The sequence below is a fragment of the Haematobia irritans genome, chromosome 4 (assembly GCF_050003625.1).
Source record: "Haematobia irritans isolate KBUSLIRL chromosome 4, ASM5000362v1, whole genome shotgun sequence".
NCBI classification, from domain to species: Eukaryota; Metazoa; Arthropoda; class Insecta; order Diptera; family Muscidae; genus Haematobia; species Haematobia irritans.
This window is the reverse complement of record NC_134400.1, coordinates 38,539,684-38,558,802: the sequence shown is the minus strand read 5'-3', so window position 1 is coordinate 38,558,802 and position 19,119 is coordinate 38,539,684. Positions and strand designations below refer to the sequence as shown.

Below are 19,119 nucleotides of genomic sequence, written 5' to 3'. Positions count from 1 at the left end.
TTACATTGCGGCGAGTTATAATGACTAACTTGTAATGACAAAAATAAATACTTCTCGGTAATTTTTGAATTGTTATTCTCAAATTTTTAGGCAGTTGTAGTTAATACAATTACCCAGCAAAAACTAGGTAACCACATCTCATTACAATTGACATTACCAGGAGTAAAGCTGTCATTACACGTTGCATTACATTGCGGCGAGTTATAATGTCTAACTTGTAATGACAAAAATAAATACTTCTCGGTAATTTTCGAATTGTTATTCTCAAATTTTTAGTCAGTTGTAGTCAAAAACAATGGAAGATGAAGATGGGAAAATGACAGCAGAGGGTATCAAACCATTGACGGCGTTCGATGCAAACGTGTCGTTTATGATTTTTTGTTCCACAAATTAAACTAAGAATAAAAAGAAATTTATATCAGGGAATGACGTAGAACAATCGGTCAAAAGTTTCTCATTATTATTTACACAAAATTTAACATCATTTGTGAGTTTTTAACAAAAAATATTGCAAATTAAAAATAATGAACGAACGTGTATGTATCGAACACCGTAAATGCAACTTTTGGTATGACGTCGCCCATTTTCCAATCTTCCTTTTCTATTGTTTTTGGTTGTAGTTAACGAATTAATAAAATAGAATAAATGATGGTACCATTAGGTATAATTATTCACATAATCGAGCACTTACATAAAAAATCAAAAAGAATATGTAATGTAACGGTCATTCTGAAAAATTTTCCGTTAAGAAATTTTTATCACAAATATTTCATAATAATTGTGTTTAATGACATTGTCATATTATGTTTTAAATAAATGCTTTCTTATACCTCATTCACATTACACTTCCAAAATGCGCTTAAACTAAATTTCAAATGCCATTTGCCTTATAAAAAAGAGACTTAAAATCCACTTTTAGTAGATTTTGAACCTTATTCACGAATCCAACTCCCTTAAACAACCTACATTTATTTCAATTTTAAGTGTGAAATTAATTTGCATCTTATTTAGATTATTTATTCGATTTTTTGTTTATTCATACAATATTCTATTTCTATTCAAGTAGTTCTCCTATTACAGCATCACTCGACATATTTTGATCCATTGTAATCGGCGATAGAAATCAATATTTTTGAGATTTGGTTGCCTGAGACAATAAGTGGCTATTTTGCAAGCTTTGGTGTATCTACGAATAAGTCATTACATATTAGGTGATTATATGCTTTAAATGCACTACTTATTTTATGGCCGAATTTATGCCTGGGGAGAAGTACTTTCCTTCTAGGACATGCGTATGTAAAAGTAATCCGAAGCGATGCCAATTAATAAGTGGTTATTCATTTTTAAATAGGCTTACCTACAAGATTACCGGGTAATGAGAGTTTTTGCTGGGTATTCACATAATCAAGCACTTACATAAAAAATCAAAAAGAATATGTAATGTAACGGTAATTCTGAAGATTTTTCCGTTAAGAATTTTTTATCACAAATATTTCATAATAATTGTGTTTAATGACATCATATTATGTTTTAATTAAATGCTTTCTTATATCTCATTGACATTACCCTTCCAAAATGCGCTTAAACTAAATTTCAAATGTCATTTGCCTTATAAAAAAGAGACTTAAAATCCACTTTTAGTAGATTTCGAACCTTATGTGAATTGGCTATTGGATATATTATAACGTAATTCACGAATTCAACTCCCTTAAACAACCTACATTTATTTCTATTGTGAAATTAATTTGAGTGTAATCTTATTTAGATTATTTATTAGATTTTTTGTTTATTTATACAATATTCTATTTCTATTCAAGTAGTTCTCCTATTACAGCACCACTCGCCATATTTTGATCCATTGTAATCGGCGATAGAAATCATTATTTTCGGGATTTGGTCGCCTGAGGCAATAAGTGGCTATTTTGCAAGCTTGGGTGTATCTACGTATAAGTCATTACATATTAGGTGATTATATGCTTTAAATGCACTACTTATTTTATGGCCGAAAATATGCCTGGGGAGAAGTACTTTCCTCCTAGGACATGCGTATGTAAATGTAATCCGAAGCGATGCCAATTAATAAGTAGTTATTAATTTTTAAATAGGCTTACCTACAAGATTACCGGGTAATGAGAGTTTTTGCTGGGAGGGTTTTACAGCCAAATTTGGCAAAAACGGGCGATAAATATATATGGGAACTATATGTAAATCTGAACCGATTTCGATGATTTTTAGTCCATATTGTTAGTTCTGTAAAAGATTAGAGTAAGCCTTGTTTGAGTAAGATCGCTTAATAAATAAGGTTTTTTTATGGCCAAATTTGAGAAAATCGGTTGATACATATATATAGGAGCTATATCTAAATCTGAACCGATGAAATTTTGCAGACTTGAAGGGTGATGAAAAAGATGACCTTGTGCCAAATATGATGACGATCCGTTGGTAAAAAAGTGCAATGTGACCCAATTTGTCGAAATCGGGCGATACATATATATGGGAGCTATATCTAAATTTGATCCGATTTCTTTCAAATTCAATAGCGTTGGCCCCTGTGCCCAAAAAACACCCTGTACCAAATTTCATCAAAATCGGTTAATAATTGCGATCGGAATCCTGTAAGCAACAAATACATGGACAGACGGGCATCAAGGTCCGACTCAGAATCAGGAGGTGATTCGAAGTCGATCGGTATATATTTTATGGGGTCTAAAATCAATATTTCTGGTAGGCACATTTTTTGGCAGATCAATCAATGTTATTATACCCTGACCACTATGTGGTTAAGGATATAACAACATATTATTCCTTATGCTATTATTTATACCCACCCAATGTTATTGATTATATACAATGGACGGTTCTTACCTTTATAGTAAATGTTAAATAATCATTCCAGAATTTATGTCCGTGATTTATTTACTCATACTAATTAACAACAATAAAAGATCTCACGCCGTATGTGGCTTAGCATACGAAGGGAAATTAAGTTGCAAACCTTCTCGGGCTTCAAAAAATGTATAGGACAATGTAATGCTATCAACATTTTCTAATTTGGGATCTTTAACATATTCTGGATCAATATAGAAGAATACCGGCATATCCACCTGCATGTAGAAAAAAAATATATAGCATTAATGATTGAAGTACATATATGGAAAGTGTTAGAAAGCCAGGTAAGATCGTCCTACACCAGCCTTAGAAAAATTAAATGTAATATTTTATATACTAGGGATGTTGGATTTTATACTCGAATTTTTTACAATTTGAAAATGAAATTGTTTGAACTCGGGAGGTACATAAATATGATCATTGCCATAAGATTAAACATTAATCAAAAAATTATATGACTACATTTGTTATCTAAATATGAAACTATATACCACCTAATTGAATGGACAAGTGGGGTTCGGAGTATATTATAAAGATCTGGAAATTCGAATAGCGAAAAGATTACCTAATCACTGTAGTGTTTTTCAGGCTGAAATATTGGCAATAAGAGAGGTGGTGAATTGGCTGAGAAGTAATGTTCCAACAAATATTGACATTAATATATACTCAGACTGTCAACCTGCAATAAAATCCTTGGACTCTGTGTTCCTTAAATCGAAAACGGCCATAGACTGCCGCAAATCTCTCAACGAGATGGCTGAGCAGTACAATATTCACCTAATATGGGTGCCTGGCCATAGGAACATACCGGGGAACTGCGAAGCAGATGTGTTAGCAAGGCTAGGAACTACCTTACATATTCCAGGGGAACTAGAATCTGTTGGTATGCCTCTGGCCACCTGCAAGCTCTTACTGCGTGAGAAGGCTGTTAAGATGGCCAATATTCGATGGGAATATTGCAAGGGTTGTAGCGACACCAAGCAAATATGGCCCCATTTAAACTTAAACCGCACACTAGATATGCTAGTGTTCTCAAGGCGTCAGATAGCACTCCTGATATCTGCTATAACGGGTCGCTGCCTGATAGGCGAATTTGCAAAAACTATAGGTGCGAAGTATAATGACTATTGTATAAGCTGTCATGATGTGGAGGAAAAGGAATCAATTAAACACCTCTTGTGTGAGTGTCCTGCTTTTTGTGTAAGGCGTAAGCGAATTTTAGGAGCATATAGCTTTAGATTACTGGCTGACCTGGAAAACGTTAACTTAAACAATTGGAGCAATCTGGTTGGTTCCACAAAAGTAAATAATAGAGAAGGTTCAGTGGTTAAGACTAGAAATGCCCATGTGTAATAGGTACCTTTAGTTAAATGTGGTATCACAATGGACTGAATAGTCTAAGTGAGCCTGAAATTTAATCGGGCTGCCACTTTAACCTAACCTAACCTAACCATATACCACCTATTAGTTAGTCGTTTGAATAGCTAGTTTTAGCTTCATGGATAATGGCTAATAGAGCTAATGTTTCTTCTATGTCTATTTCATAAGAATTCATTACAATTACCTCTTCATGCGGATTTAGTTGTTGTTCTTCAAAACAAAAACATTGTATCTTATTGAAATAGGCTCCTGCCTCAAATGGTACTACATTATAGGTACTAATACCAATTACAGGATGATCTGTTGGGTTTTTAGCTGTATAAAATGCCAAAGCTGTTTCACCGGGAGCCACCTTAATCTCATATTGTTGAGGTCTGAAATTCCAACGCATCGAAGAGGCCACATCGGCATTGAAACGCACTTTGATAATACGGTCTTTGATTTTTTCCATAGTCTCTACTTTTTCAGCATCATGACCTTGACTAGTGGTACCACCATAACTATAGGCCTAAAACAAAACAAAAAAATGTTTGACATTCTTGATTTTCAATGGAGTTTCTATAGCAAACCTGACAAAACATTCTATATAGGGGGACAGCTGCGTAGCTCAAACCCACAATTAACACTCCTCCGGCTGTCACATAATACAATGTTGATCTTAAATTCTTTTTTCTTATTGATTCAGTCGATGGATTTCCTCCTGATGGTGGTGGTCGTGTTGGCGGCATTGAAAAAGATCGTTGCTGTGCTGTATTTAATGTTGTGCTCAGGCATTTTGTTCTTAGCTGCCTTAAAAATTGTAACATTTTGTTGGACATTGTTTATTTTTACTTTAGTGAATTTTTGCTAATAATTTCATTTATTTAATAGTATTTGTTTTATAACTTTAATATTTTCTACTAGCAATAGTTGTTGGTTGGTTTAAAACAGCTGTTTATTGTATTGTTGTTTGAGGTTAGAACAGCTGAAGACTTATTGGTTTCTGTGCTTCTAAAACTAAGGGTTACCATGGTGATGGTAAACAAAAAGGTCGCAACTTTTTGTAAATAATGTTGACGGACATATAAAGAAAAGATTTTAGATAATTTAAAAGAAAGAATATAGTATCAAATGGAATAGTGTTTTTTATCAAACGAATATTAACTTGGATCGGAATATTTTGCATAAAAACTCTTGTAAAAATTGTAAGTATTAAAATTATTTTTATTAAGAAAACATGAAATAGGTCAGATTTAACCCGTGAAATTAAATTCATCCTTGTATCCGAAATCTAACTCACTGTTAGGTTAGAAATTCAATATGTTTATTCGATTTGTTATATATCATTAGAAAAACGACTTTTTATTAAATTTGTTCATATTCAGAAAACAAAACCAAAATTCGGGAGGAAAATCGTGAAAGCCAATTTGTACCAAAAGTAACTTGATTTCCTATAAATCACAGGTCTTAACGTAACACTGAATATTCACTGGGGCTAGGCTTAACAGCACCATATAAGAGTGAGATTTTCAAAGGACGAGTGAAGACTTCATGGGGTAGAGTATTCTAAGGTTAGTTAAAAGGGAACTCCCACTTCTATAATGGGTGGAGAACTCAACATCCCTCAAAATTATTTTATTTCTATAGGAAATATTGTCAAAATTTTATTTCTATAGGAAATTTTGTAAAAATTTTATTTCTAAAGAAATTTTGTCAAAATATTATTTCTATAGACAATTTTGTCAAAATTTTATTTCTATAGAAGTTTTTGTCAAAATTTTATTACTACAGAAAATTTTCTCAAATCTAAAGCCAGATAATCCACTGAAATATAAAAATGCAAAAAGTTTTTCTTTACTTTCGGATATTTTAAATATTTTTTAATAATATTTACTATGTTTTAAATATTTATAATAAAAGCCTTTCTGTGAAAAATGGATTTGAGTGATAATGCTGATGACTTTGACAATTTCTTCAATGCCGCTAAGAAATCCAAGGATACCAAAGGAAAATCAGCAAAATTTTCTGATCCCATGGAGGATTTATTTGGTTTAGATGACCCAAAAGATGGTGGAATGGTTCAAGCGCCAAGAAAAGTAACAGCAAAGAGTATGGCCTCGAAATCTTTACTAGCCGGGCACGAGGAGAATGATGATGATGACTTGGGATTTGATCCCAAAAAACCCAAAGGAATTTCGAGTAAATCACAAAATCTTTTTGATGATCTACTAACACCTTTAGAACCCAAAAGACCACAAACTGCCGCACCATCTACAAAGCCTGCTACCATATCCAGACAATCTACCGATACAACAACAGATACTTCAAATATTTTACAGCCTCAAAGTAGGCCTAAAACTTCGCAGGGACGTAGAACTTCGAATATGTCCACTGTACAGAATCCTCCTGATCCATTGGGGTTATTTGTTAAAGAAAAAGAGACGACGGCTTCGGGGATAGGTTCCTCTGGCATTTCAACACCAAGAACTAAAAAGAAAGGAACCACAGCAGATTGGTTGGGTTTAACTACGGAAACAGAATTGGAAACAGAGCCTGCCACACAAACAACAAAATTGGAAATCCGTGCTGAGTCTCCAAAATCCACAAAGCCGCTTAAAGATACTGCTGAAATATTACGCATACCGGAAATTACAGAAAATTATGAAGAGTCGGGGGATGAAGTTTTAAATACGGATAGAAATATTCCAACTACTAAGAATAATGAGAGTGCCGATCAATTTGTCGCTGATACCACAGCCCATAACATAATGCTGCTGAATAACATGAATCTGGAGACGAAAAACAGCTTTACTGCCTTAAAATATCAGGAACAACAATTACTAATGGCCACACAAATGAAAACGCAGGAAAAAGCTCTATTGGAAATGCAACACAAACAAGATGCTCTGCTACAGCATCAAGACAAACAATTTCAGGCCCTTATGCAACAGCAAATGCAACGTCATCATCAATTGGAAGAGCTTATAAGGCAACAACAAAATCGTATTAATACACATTTGCAGCTACTAATGTCTCAGCCTGCTGTCTTGGAAAAGACATTTCCTGATTTTGAGTCAATCGAAGATATTTCTTACCCTAGAAATGAATCCAACATTGATAAGGTTTCAGAGGACCGTGGCAATTTACGCTTAAGACGGGAAAAGGAAAAACAATCTGAACTCGAGCTGATACAAACGGAGGCGGAAAACAAACGTTTAGAATTGGAAAATTTACGTTTGGAGGAATTAGTGGCGAATACCAAAAATAATTATGAAAAAGAAATAGAGCTACTGGAGAAAACCTACAAGTAAGTAAGAGAGAAGTTCACCACTGTGGTATCACAATGAACTGAATAGTCTAAGTGAGCCTGATACATCGGGCTGCCACCTAACCTAACCTAACCTAACCTACAAGTAAGTAATTGATCCATAAATAGTTGCCACATTCCACTTTCAGCTGAAGATGTGTGAAGGAATATGGTTAGTCTCATCCCATATAGATTGTCTAGTAAAGCATTTTGTTTCGTTTTCAGAAAACAAATCGAAGTCTTGGAACAACATCTTGGCAATCTGGAGAAACGCTTAAAAACCGAAATAGAGGACATTCAAAATTATTTTCAAAAGAAAATTGATATACTCGAAGAGGAGAAGGCAAACCTGAAAAGTTCTTATGCAGAAGATATCACAAATCTCAAGCAAGATCACGAAGATCAGCTAAGGAAATTGAAAAAGAATCAAGAGGAGGACTTGGAAATGATCAAAGATGAACACAGACGTATGTTGGATAATATTAGGCAAGCGAAAATGTTGGAATTTGCAGCTGTTCAAGAGAATGGTTCTTATTTGGAGTGCCTTAGAGTAGCTTCTTCCAATTTGACGGATTTAACTGGTGGCCTTAACGAACTTAAAGAGAATATGCAGGCGAAGATTGACAACCTTCAATTGGAGAGAGAAAAGAAACTCGAATTGCGGGAAAAACACATCGAGGATGCCGAAAGAAGACTAAAAATCTATGAAGAATCTAATCAAAGTGAAAAACAACGTCTCTTGGAATTGGTTAGCACTTTAGAATTGCAAATGTCAAAAATGTCCAAAGAGACTGCCGAAGAAAATTGGCAGCTAAGACAAAAATTGGCTGCCCTTGATGCTGAAAAGACAGCCTTTGCAAAAGAGAGGGAATTCTTTCGCGAGCAAATGTTGAGGGATGAAGAGCGTATTAAAGATCTTAAGGAACTTCAACTGCTGGAGACGCAACGTTTGCAAACTCAAATACAAGAAGAACGAGCCCAATTGCATTTGGAAAAATCGAAATTTGATTTGGAAAAACGTCTCCATGCCAATACAGATACGCAAAAAGAGAGATTGGAAATCGAATCAGCCATGCAAGTAGCTCAAGATGCAGCTCGCAAGGCGGATAATGAACGAGACCGTTTCTACAAACTACAAAGACAATTGGAACAGCAGAAACGTGACTTGGCCGACAAGGAACATACTCTGAATGTGAAAGAGGAAGAATTGCAACAAGAGCTTATTTCGTATCGCATGGCCGAAAGAGTTTCTCAGGAAGCACAGCAAAAGGCCAAACTAGCTGAACAATTCTATCACAATAAAATTCAAATGCTTCAACAACGAACTCAAGAAATTGCCGAAAAAGAATCCAATTTGTCGCAGGAACGTTTACTTTTGGCACAGGATCGTATAGCCCTGCATGCCCTGAAAACGAAGCTTTCACAACAGACCAAATGTTCTTTGTGCCAGTTATCCCAGAAAAATAAAGAGATAACCGATAGTCTTCATACAAATATGGCTGCTTATGAAATGCCCCTAGAGCAACTACCAATTCAGCAATTTAGCCGGGACGGGGTGCATATGGACTTTATGGGTCAAGGCAATGCTGTCGAGCGTATTATGGATGCTAACATAGCTGATTCTTTGCGTAAAATGACAACTTCATCGGCTGGAGCATTAGGATGGGAAATGTTGTTACTCGATGATGATCACAAGAAAATGGTGCAAACCCATAACGTGAATAATAACAACGATGATGAAGGTGACGATGGCAATTCAAGAAAACAAATAAATACAAAATATTTTCCGTAAAAATTATTTTACTTCACCAATATTGTTCAGTTTTGAAAACTAGTGGATTATTTCCAAAAGAAAATATCTATGCAATTATCTACAAAGAAAAAAAAAACCTTTGTAAAGAAAAATTTCTATGAAATTTTCTCTGAAGAAAAAATTTTCCCTAAAGAAAAATTTGTTATACAATTTTCTCTAAAGAAAAAGTTTCTATGAAAGCTGTTCTAAAGCAAAAGTTTCTACGAAATTTTCTTTTAAGAATAAATTTCTATGAAATTTTCTCTAAAGAAAAAATATCCATGAAAAAAATTCTAAGAAATTTTCTATGTAGAAAAAAATTTCTATGAAATTTTCAAAGAAAAAAATATGTAAAGAGAAATTTCTATGAAATTTACTCTGAAGAAAAAATTTTGCCTAAAGGACAACATTTTGTGAAATTTTCTCTAAAGACAAAATTTCTATGAAATTTTCTCTAAAAAAACTATGAAATTTTTTTAAAGAAAAATTTTAAATGAAAGTTTTTCTAAAGAAAAAATTTCTATGAAATTTTCTTTAAAGAAAATATTTTTATGAAATTTTATCTCTAAAGAAGAAATATCCATGACATTTTCTCTAACGAAAAATTTTTATAAAAGTTTTCCTAATGAAAAAATTTCTATGAAATTTTCTCCAAAGAAAAAAAAAAATAAAGGGTGGTAAAAATTTCAAGGTCCGATGTTGATTTTGAATAAAACACAAACTAGGAAATTATTGTAATTTTATTTTATTATGATATATTGGTATTACTCAATTTTGCATGGAACAAAATATCGGGCAAATGGGCGCCGCGACCTCGGTGGCACACCTCCATCCGATGGTCCAAATTTTCGATGACGCTGAGGCATAATGGAAGTTCTATGCCGTTAATGTCCCGAATTATGCCATCCTTTAGCTCTTGAATTGTTGCTGGCTTATCGACGTACACCTTTTCCTTTAAATTAACCCCAAAGAAAAAAAGTCCAACGGTGTCAAATCACATGATCTTGGCGTCCAATTGACATCGCCATTACGTGAGATAACACGCCCATTGAATTTGTTGCGCAAAAGAGCCATTGTTTCGTTAGCTGTGTGGCAAGTGGTACCGTCCTGCTGAAACCACATATCGTCCACATCCATATGTTCCAATTCGGGTCATAAAAAGTTCGTTATCATCTCACGATAGCGAACACCATTCACAGTAACTGTCTGACCGGCCTCATTTTGGAACAAATACGGCCCGATGATGCCGCCAGCCCATAAACCGCACCAAACAGTCACTCTTTGTGGGTGGATTGGTTTTTCGAAAATCACTCTTGGATTCTCATTCGCCCAAATGCGGCAATTCTGTTTATTGACGAATCCACTGAGGTGAAAATGTGCCTCATCACTGAAGATGATTTTCTTCGAAAATGAACGCCCATTTTCATAATAAGTCTGGATAACTTTAACACGTTGTTGGATTGTGTATCTCTCCATGGTTCAAATTGAGTAAGTCTGAAATAGAGAAATGTCAAATAAAATTCGGAAAAAAACTTGGCGTTTAGGTTCACATTCAACATCGGCTCTTACAAATTAACCACCCTTTATCTATGAAATTTTCTCTAAAAAAACTATGAAATCTTATCTAAAGAAAATAAAAATTCTGAAACATACTCTGAAGAAAAAATTTCTATGAAATTTTCTCTAAAGAAAAAAAATCTAAGAGATTTTCTCCAAATCAAAAATTTTGATGTATATTTCTCTAAAGAAAAAATTTCTATGAAAGTTTCTAAGAAATTTTCTCCAAAAAAAACATAAATTCTAAGAAATTTTCTCCAAATAAAAAATGATGTAATTTTCTCTAAAGAAAAAAATCTGTAAAATTTTCTCTGAAGAAAAAAATTTTATGAAATTTTATGGAATGTTCGTGAGAACTGTATAAGCTGAGATATATTTCTCAATTGTTATTATACCTTCTATCATCAATTTCATTTACTCTTCTATGAAAAATTTTTTTATAAATTTTCTCAAAGGAAAAAAATCCTATGACATTTTATCTAAAAAAAAACATTAAATTTTACCTAAAAAAATGTATGAAATTATCTCTAAAGAAAAATTTCTATGAAATTTTCTCTAAAGGTGGGTATTAAGTTCGAGTTTAGCCGCTAAAAACGCTAAAGTGAAAACTAAATCAGTAAAAAAAGGCATACAATTTTACATATTTGTTGCAAATTTTATTATAACTTGATGGGGAATAGCCCAAAGCAAATTTTCACAAAGTTTGTATTCCTTAAAGTGGATTAATTAATAAAAGTAATCGTGAAAAAATGGTGATTTTAGCGGCTAAACTCGAACTTAATACCCACCTTAAAGGAAAAATTTCTATGACATTCTCTAAATAAAAAATTTATATAAAATTTTCTCTAAAGAAAAAATATCTATGAACTTTTCCCTAAAGAAAGAAGTTCTATTAAATTTTCTCTAAAGAAAAAATTTCTGTGAAATATTCACTAAGAAAAAAATTCTATGAAATTTTCTCCAAAGAAAAAACAAATTCTATAAAATTTTCTCCATAGAAAAAATATTTGTGAAATTTTCTCTGAAGGAAAAATTTCGATGAAGTTTTCTTTTTGTTTTAAAAACATTTGCGTGAAATTTTCTCAAAAAAAGAAATTTCTATGAAGTTTTCTCTAAAAAAGAAATTTCTATGAAGTTTTCTCTAAAGAAGAAATTTCTATGAAATTTTCTCCAAATAAAGTTTCTATGAAATTTCCTCTAAAGAAAAAAATACTGTGATATATTCTCTAAGAAAAAATTTCTATGTAAGTTCTCTAAAGAAAAAATTTCATATTTTCTCTAAAGAAAATATTTCTATGAATTTTTCTCTAAAGAAAAACTACTATGAAATTTTCTTTAAAGAAAAAATTCTGACTTTTTCTCTAAAGAAACATTTTTATGACAAAATTTAAATATATGAAATTTTCTCTAAAGAATATTTTCTATGAAGTTTTTTCTAAAGAAAAAAATTCTATAAAATTTTATCTAAAGAAAAAATATCTATGAAATTTTCTCTATAGAAAAAATTTCTAAAACAAATTTCTGACTTCTCTACAGAAAAATTTTTATGAAAAAATTTCAATGAAATTTTCTCTAAAGAAAATTTGTAAAAAGATTTATTTAGCCAAAGGCCGACTATCATAAACCTTTCTCGGATGGTTCACTTTGGGTTTAGTGAGTTACGCGAATTTATTCTGATAATTGGTTGATAGTTTTGCTGCAAGTAGAGGCTGCTGATGAGGAAAGGACGAAATTTCTATGAAATTTTCCCAAAGAAACAATTTCTTTGAATTTTCTCTAAAGAAAAAATTACAACAAAGTTTTCTCTAGAGAAAAATTACTATGGAATTTTTACTAGAGAAAAATTACTATGAAATTTTCTCTAGAGACAAAATTTCTTTGAAATTTTCTCTAAAGAAGATATTTTTATCAAATTTTCTCTAAAGAAAAAAAAATCTATGAAATTTTCTCTAAAGAAAAAATGTCTATGAAATTTTCTCTAAAGAAAACAAATTTCTATGAAATTTTCTCTACAGGAAAAATTTCTATGATATTTTCTCTAAACAAACAATTTCTAATAAAGACTACCTAGGTCTGGGGCCAAATCACCGCATTCGTCATCGAGTTCTGTTTCGTATAGAGAAACATTTCGATCGCATTAAATTTTTGGATCACCGCATTCGATCGTAATTTATTTTGTCTACTACTTTTTTTACATTGCTGTAAACATATGGTAATAAGAAATTGAAAGAGAGTAGAATTTCAAAATAATGTTTTGTTATCAAATTATGTTATTTCTGAGATATTTATATTGTTTTTGTGTGTTAAAATATATGTGTAAAAATATATTATGAATCCAAGTGTTTTCTTTCTCGTTTTCGGATTCAGACGATGAGTACAAAGTGGCAATTATAAGGAAAAATATTCGTGACAAAAGCAGTCCTTTAGCATTGCCTGAAGTAGAGTAAGAGTAAATTGTGTTTTTAACATCCATAGATTTAAAAGGCGTATCATATGTCAAAAGAAGCTTTTAAATATGTTCTTGAAAAAATAAGTTTTTTTGAAGCGGCTACTGAGCATTCCTTTCTTTGATCCGATTCCCTAAATGCAAGTAATATTATATCTTCTTAAATGTATTTTGCCAAAAATGGAATAATAATTACATTTTCACCAACTTTTTTCTTTTTGTTTACCTTTTTTCTGCTCAAAAATCACTACATACTTCGTTTTCGACAGCATGCTACCTATCGTGCTCAACTTCGAGTAGAAACAATTCGATAACGACTGCGGTGATCCGCGTAAACTACATTATGAAGACGAAGTACTCGATTTCGACTGCGGTGATTTGGCCCCTGATTGGCAAATCATTTGGACTACGCTATATACAAGAAGCTCTGTATAATTGATGCTCGTTTCTTTGAGAGATATACTTCTCAATTGCCATTTTACGTTATATCAGCAAGTTCATTTATTCTTTGTACAAGCATACGAATTTTGGGTATAAACAGATGCTAGATACCTTGTGGGGTTAGATCAACCCTTAAATAAAGTTAATTTGACTTTAAATGCCCGCACCCATATTTACTTTTACGCCAATATGTGATGGAAATATTCATCCATCAACAGAGATGATGTATTACCTACCCATGCATTACTACGTATACAATTTGTGGATTAATTGTCGATTTTATATGGGAAGCCTTTCTCTTATTGAAATTAAAAAGAAATGATGGATAAGCCACAAAATTATAAAAATAAAATTATACCAAATTTTTAACATATGAGGGCGGTTCGGAAACTTCTTAGCCTATCAATGAAAGAGAATAGTTAGTTTTTCAAAAATATTTTTATTTTTCAGTATAATCTCCTGAAACTTCAATACACTTAGTCCAACGCTTTTCTAGCAATTATATCCCTTGATTAAAATAGTTTTCCTCAAGGTCTTCAAAATAATGGTTTACAACTGTAATTGCATCTTCATTTGAGGTAAAACGCTTTTTTAGATTTGGGAACAAGTAAAAGTCACTGGGAGCTAAATCAGGAGAATAAGGTGGGTGGTCAAGCAACTCGTACTTTAATTCGTTGATTTTAGCCATTGTTAAAACACTCTTGTTCCTTCTTTGGGACACTTCCTCCAGCTTCAGTCCATTATTTGGATTGTTCTTTTGTCTCTGGAGAATATTGGTGGATCCATGTCTCATCAACAGTTATGAAACGACACTTAAAATCCATTTTATTATACACCCTCACAAAAAATCGCTTCTGTAACATATACTCCCAAACATATTTTGCTTCAAGCATATACATTTTTGGGTATTGCCCAAACATTTGTATGTTTGATCTCTTCCAATATATAATATGTTTGAAAGCATATTGGTCTAAACAATATATGTTTGGGTAGTCTAAGTTCCAAACATTTTGTATTTTTGCATCCAAATTCAATAATGTTGTCTTCCAAAAAACAATATGTTATTATGTGAACATATAATATGTTTGGAAGCATTTTGCACCCAAAAATATTATATGCTTAAAAAAAATTCTCCCAAACAATATTGTGCTCAAAATTTTATTTATTTATTTATATATTTACAATAATAATGAATTATGAAAATAAACAGGTAATATAGGTGCTAACAACATAGGTTTTCGACCTGAATGCTCAAAATTTTGTTTCCCCCACATCTTTCTCACTTCCACGAGATTTTTTAGTTCTTAGCACCTTTTTCTGTAATACAAACATTGTAGAAGAAATTATTCAATTTTATGATTTTTTTTATTTTAATTTTACCGTTTGCCGGACGGGGATTCGAACAGCGGACCACACAGTTTGTAAGGATCAAAGAAGTAGCTGATCAATTGCCCAAGGGAAAATAAAATGTTAATTTTGTAATAACAAGCAACAACCACCAACTTAATTCAATATCGCTCCCTGTTAAATAGCGCTCCAAGCTACTAAACACATATATGTTTATAGGCTATTTCTAAATTAATATATGTTTGCATCCAAGCATATTATATTTACAAACATTTTATGTCCCAAACATAATATGTTCTAACATATTAACATATATGTTCCAAACATGTTATGCTAGTTTATGAACATTATATGCTTGCACTCAAAAATATTGTGTTTAAAAATTTGTGTTCCAAACATATAATGTTTATAGCCAAACATATGAAAAACAGTCTTTTTCAACCGTGTACCCTCCATCATAGGATGGGGGTATATTAACTTTGTCATTCCGTTTGTAACACATCGAAATATTGCTCTAAGACCCCATAAAATATATATATTCTGGGTCGTGGTGAAATTCTGAGTCGATCTAAGCATGTCCGTCCGTCCGTCTGTTGAAATCACTCTAACTTCCGAAAGAAACAAGCTATCGACTTGAAACTTGGCACAAGTCGTTGTTATCGATGTAGGTCGGATGGTATTGAAAATGGGCCATATCGGTCCACTTTTACGTATAGCCCCCATATAAAGGGACCCTCAGATTTGGCTTGTGAAGCCTCTAACAGAAGCATATTTCATCCGATCCGGCTGAAATTTGGTACATGGTGTTGGTATATAGTCTCTAACAACCATGCAAAAATTGGTCCACATCGGTCCATAATTATATATAGCCCCCATATAAACCGATCCCCAGATTTGGCTTGCGGAGCCTCAAAGAGAAGAAAATTTCATCCGATCCGGCTGAAATTTGGTACATGATGTTGGTATATGGTCTCTAACAACCATGCAAAAATTGGTCCATATCGGTCTTTAATTATATATAGCCCCCATATAAACCGATCCCCAGATTTGGCTTGTGGAGCCTCAAAGAGAAGCAAATTGCATCCGATCCGGCTGAAATTTGGTACATGGTGTTGGTATATGGTCTCTAACAACCGTGCAAAAATTGGTCCACATCGGTCCATAATTATATATGGCGCCCATATAAACCGATCCCCAGATTTGGCTTGCGGAGCCTCAAAGAGAAGCAAATTTCATCCAATCCGGTTGTAATTTGGTACATGATATTGGTATATGGTCTCTAACAACCATGCAAAAATTGGTCCACATCGGTTCATAATTATATATAGCCCCCATATAAACCGATCCCCAGATTTGGCTTGCGAAGTCTCCAAGAGAAGCAAATTTCATCCAATCCGGTTGTAATTTGGAACATGGTGTTAGTATATGATCTTTAACAAGCGTGCCAGAATTGGTCCATATCGGTCCATAATTATATATAGCCCCCATATAAAACGTTCTCCAGATTTGACCTCCGGAACCTCTTGGAGGAGCAAAATTCATCCGATCCGGTTCAAATTAGGAACGTGGTGTTAGTATATGGTCGCTAACAATCATACCAAAATTGTTCCAATCACACAAAAATTGGTCCATATCGGTTCATAATCATGGTTGCCACTAGAGCCAAAAATAGTCTACCAAAATTTTATTTCTATAGAAAAGTTTGTCAAAATTTTATTTCTATAGAAAATTTTGTCAAAATTTTATTTCTATAGAAAATTTTGTCAAAATTTTATTTCTATAGAAAATTTTGTCAAAATTTTATTTCTAGAGAAAATTTTGTTAAAATTTTATTCGGTTCATAATAAAATTTTCATCATTGTCAAAATTTTATTTCTATAGAATTTGTTCAAATTTTATTCGGTTCATAATCATGGTTGCCACTCGAGCCAAAAATAATCTACCAAGATTTTATTTCTATAGAAAATTTTGTCAAAAGTTTATTTCTATAGAAAATTTTATGAAAATTTTTTTCTATAAAAAATCTTGTTAAAATTTTGTTTCTGTAGAACATTTTGTCAAAATTTTATGTCTACTTTGTCAAACTGAATTATATACGTATTGGATCGATCTTTTTTGATTTAATATATACCACGTATTGACTTACATACAATTTAGAAGATGGTGTTAGGAGGTTTTAAGATACCTTGCCATCGGCAAGCGTTACCGCAACTTAAGTAATTCGATTGTGGATGGCAGTGTTTAGAAGAAGTTTCTACGCAATCCATGATGGAGGGTACATAAGCTGCGGCCTGGCCGAACTTACGGCCGTATATACTTGTTTCGTTTAAAATGATCAAAACAAGCTTGAGAAATGTTCATTCTTATGCGTTTTTGATTGTCTGTTAACAAATGCGGCACCCATCTTGCAGAAAGCGTTTTCATCTGTAGTTCTTCATGCAAAATTAAATGGACTCGATAATTTGAGATGCCCATGATATTAGCAATTTCACGTACTTTTATTCGTCGATCATTTAATACCATATCATGCGCTTTGGCTACAATTTATGTTGTTGTTGCTGTTTTTGGACGTCCACTACGTGGTTCATCTTCAATGCTTGTACGAGCACGTTTAAATTCAGCAAACCAATTTGTTACTGTTACATATGAAGGAGCACTTTCACCTAACACATTCACCATATCATTTTGAATTTCTTGTCCCGATAAACCTTTTTTATGTAAATATTTAATGACAGCACGCATTTCTAATTTTTCCTTTGTAAAAACATTGCGGATGCGTCTTTTTTGAACACCTGTTTCTATATGAAGGAGTTGCCAGATCGAAACAAACTTTAACATGTGTTCATAACAGAGATGGAAGTTTCCAAAACATTTAACTTTTTTCTGTTTATACCGCGCTTTTTGTGCTAGGCTAAGAAGTTTCCGAACTGCCCTCGTAAAGCTGGCACAGTGGATCGGATGAATAATACTACAGTCCAAGCTCTGTTTAACGAATATCCACATTTAGCGAAAATCCAATTTAACGAACGTCCATATTCTTAACAATTCTAACTAACGAACGGTTGAACAAAATTTACGTTCGATTTAACGAAAATGCTTTTAATCTTAAGAAAATAAACAACAAAAATTCAGCAATATTTGATGATTGTGAGAATGGCTTAAGTCCTTAGGAAATGTCCACAAAGTACGCCATTCCCAAGATATTTAGATTCCATCAAATGTTTGGAAGCACATATTCAATGGCCGGGTAACTACCCTACCGGAAAAGGATCAACCCCAGGACCGGTACAGGGTTAGTCCCTGGTGTGTATGGACCAGTCACAGTTCTGGTCCAAGCGTATGGAATGGACCGGTCAATTTAATATGGGTTTAGGTTAGGTTAGGTGGCAGCCCGTTGTATCAGGCTCACTTAGACTATTCAGTCCATTGTGATACCACATTGGTGAACTTCTCTCTTATCACTGAGTGCTGCCCGATTGTCATTGGCTGGGAGAATTTACACATTAGGACGCGACTTGGACTCATACTAAAGGACACGCCCTGGAACAACTTAGTAGGACTACCCCATAGACAACTGTTCAGGACCCTGTTTCCAATCGTATCGCACCAAAAAGGAATTTATTGAACAATAAATAATTGATAAATTGGAGCACTAGTACCAGTCCTGCAATGGGTCCATTAGTGGCAATTTGCACTAATTTCCCGTAGGGTAGGTAAAGTTTTTGTTTTTATTTGTATGCGCAGTTGCTCCATCTTGCTGGAACCATATGTTTTGATTATTCTCAACATGTGGACGCAAAAAATTGTCTATCATAGTCCTATACATAGCCCCGTTAACCGTTTCTGGGTGACCCTCCACATCTTCGAAAAAATATGGACCGATAATTTTATCAGCCATAACACCGCACCAAACAGTACATCTGGCGGGGTGTAATTCACGCTGATGTAATGCCCTAGGATTGTGAGTGCCCCAAAATCTAC

General features: G+C 33.3%; 2 protein-coding genes across 2 annotated transcripts; one reads left to right on the top strand and one right to left on the bottom strand.

Annotated features, from left to right (window-relative positions):
- Positions 1-2,898: 2,898 nt before the first annotated feature.
- On the bottom strand, positions 2,899-5,218 carry Cox11 (Cytochrome c oxidase copper chaperone COX11). Its single transcript, XM_075305537.1, has 3 exons — positions 4,839-5,218; positions 4,454-4,777; positions 2,899-3,104 (listed from the first exon to the last, which is right to left on the bottom strand). The coding sequence occupies exons 1-3, from the start codon at positions 5,085-5,087 to the stop codon at positions 2,949-2,951; spliced, it is 729 nt and encodes a 242-aa protein (XP_075161652.1). The 5' UTR covers positions 5,088-5,218; the 3' UTR covers positions 2,899-2,948.
- A 76-nt stretch (positions 5,219-5,294) lies between these two features.
- twy (fas-binding factor 1 twitchy) lies at positions 5,295-9,460 on the top strand. Its single transcript, XM_075305536.1, has 3 exons — positions 5,295-5,453; positions 6,169-7,555; positions 7,781-9,460. Exons 2-3 carry the CDS (start codon positions 6,183-6,185, stop codon positions 9,345-9,347), a joined length of 2,940 nt encoding a protein of 979 aa, XP_075161651.1. The 5' UTR covers positions 5,295-5,453; positions 6,169-6,182; the 3' UTR covers positions 9,348-9,460.
- Positions 9,461-19,119: the final 9,659 nt, after the last annotated feature.

Coding starts and splice junctions, on each gene's coding strand:
- Cox11 (XM_075305537.1), bottom strand. CDS start 5,087: ATGTCCAACAAAATGTTACAATTTTTAAGGCAGCTAAGAACAAAATGC. Junction 4,778..4,838: donor TATATAGAATGTTTTGTCAG/GTTTGCTATAGA, acceptor GTTTTGTTTTAG/GCCTATAGTTATGGTGGTAC. Junction 3,105..4,453: donor AACTAAATCCGCATGAAGAG/GTAATTGTAATG, acceptor TTCTACATGCAG/GTGGATATGCCGGTATTCTT.
- twy (XM_075305536.1), top strand. CDS start 6,183: ATGGATTTGAGTGATAATGCTGATGACTTTGACAATTTCTTCAATGCC. Junction 7,556..7,780: donor CTACTGGAGAAAACCTACAA/GTAAGTAAGAGA, acceptor TTTCGTTTTCAG/AAAACAAATCGAAGTCTTGG.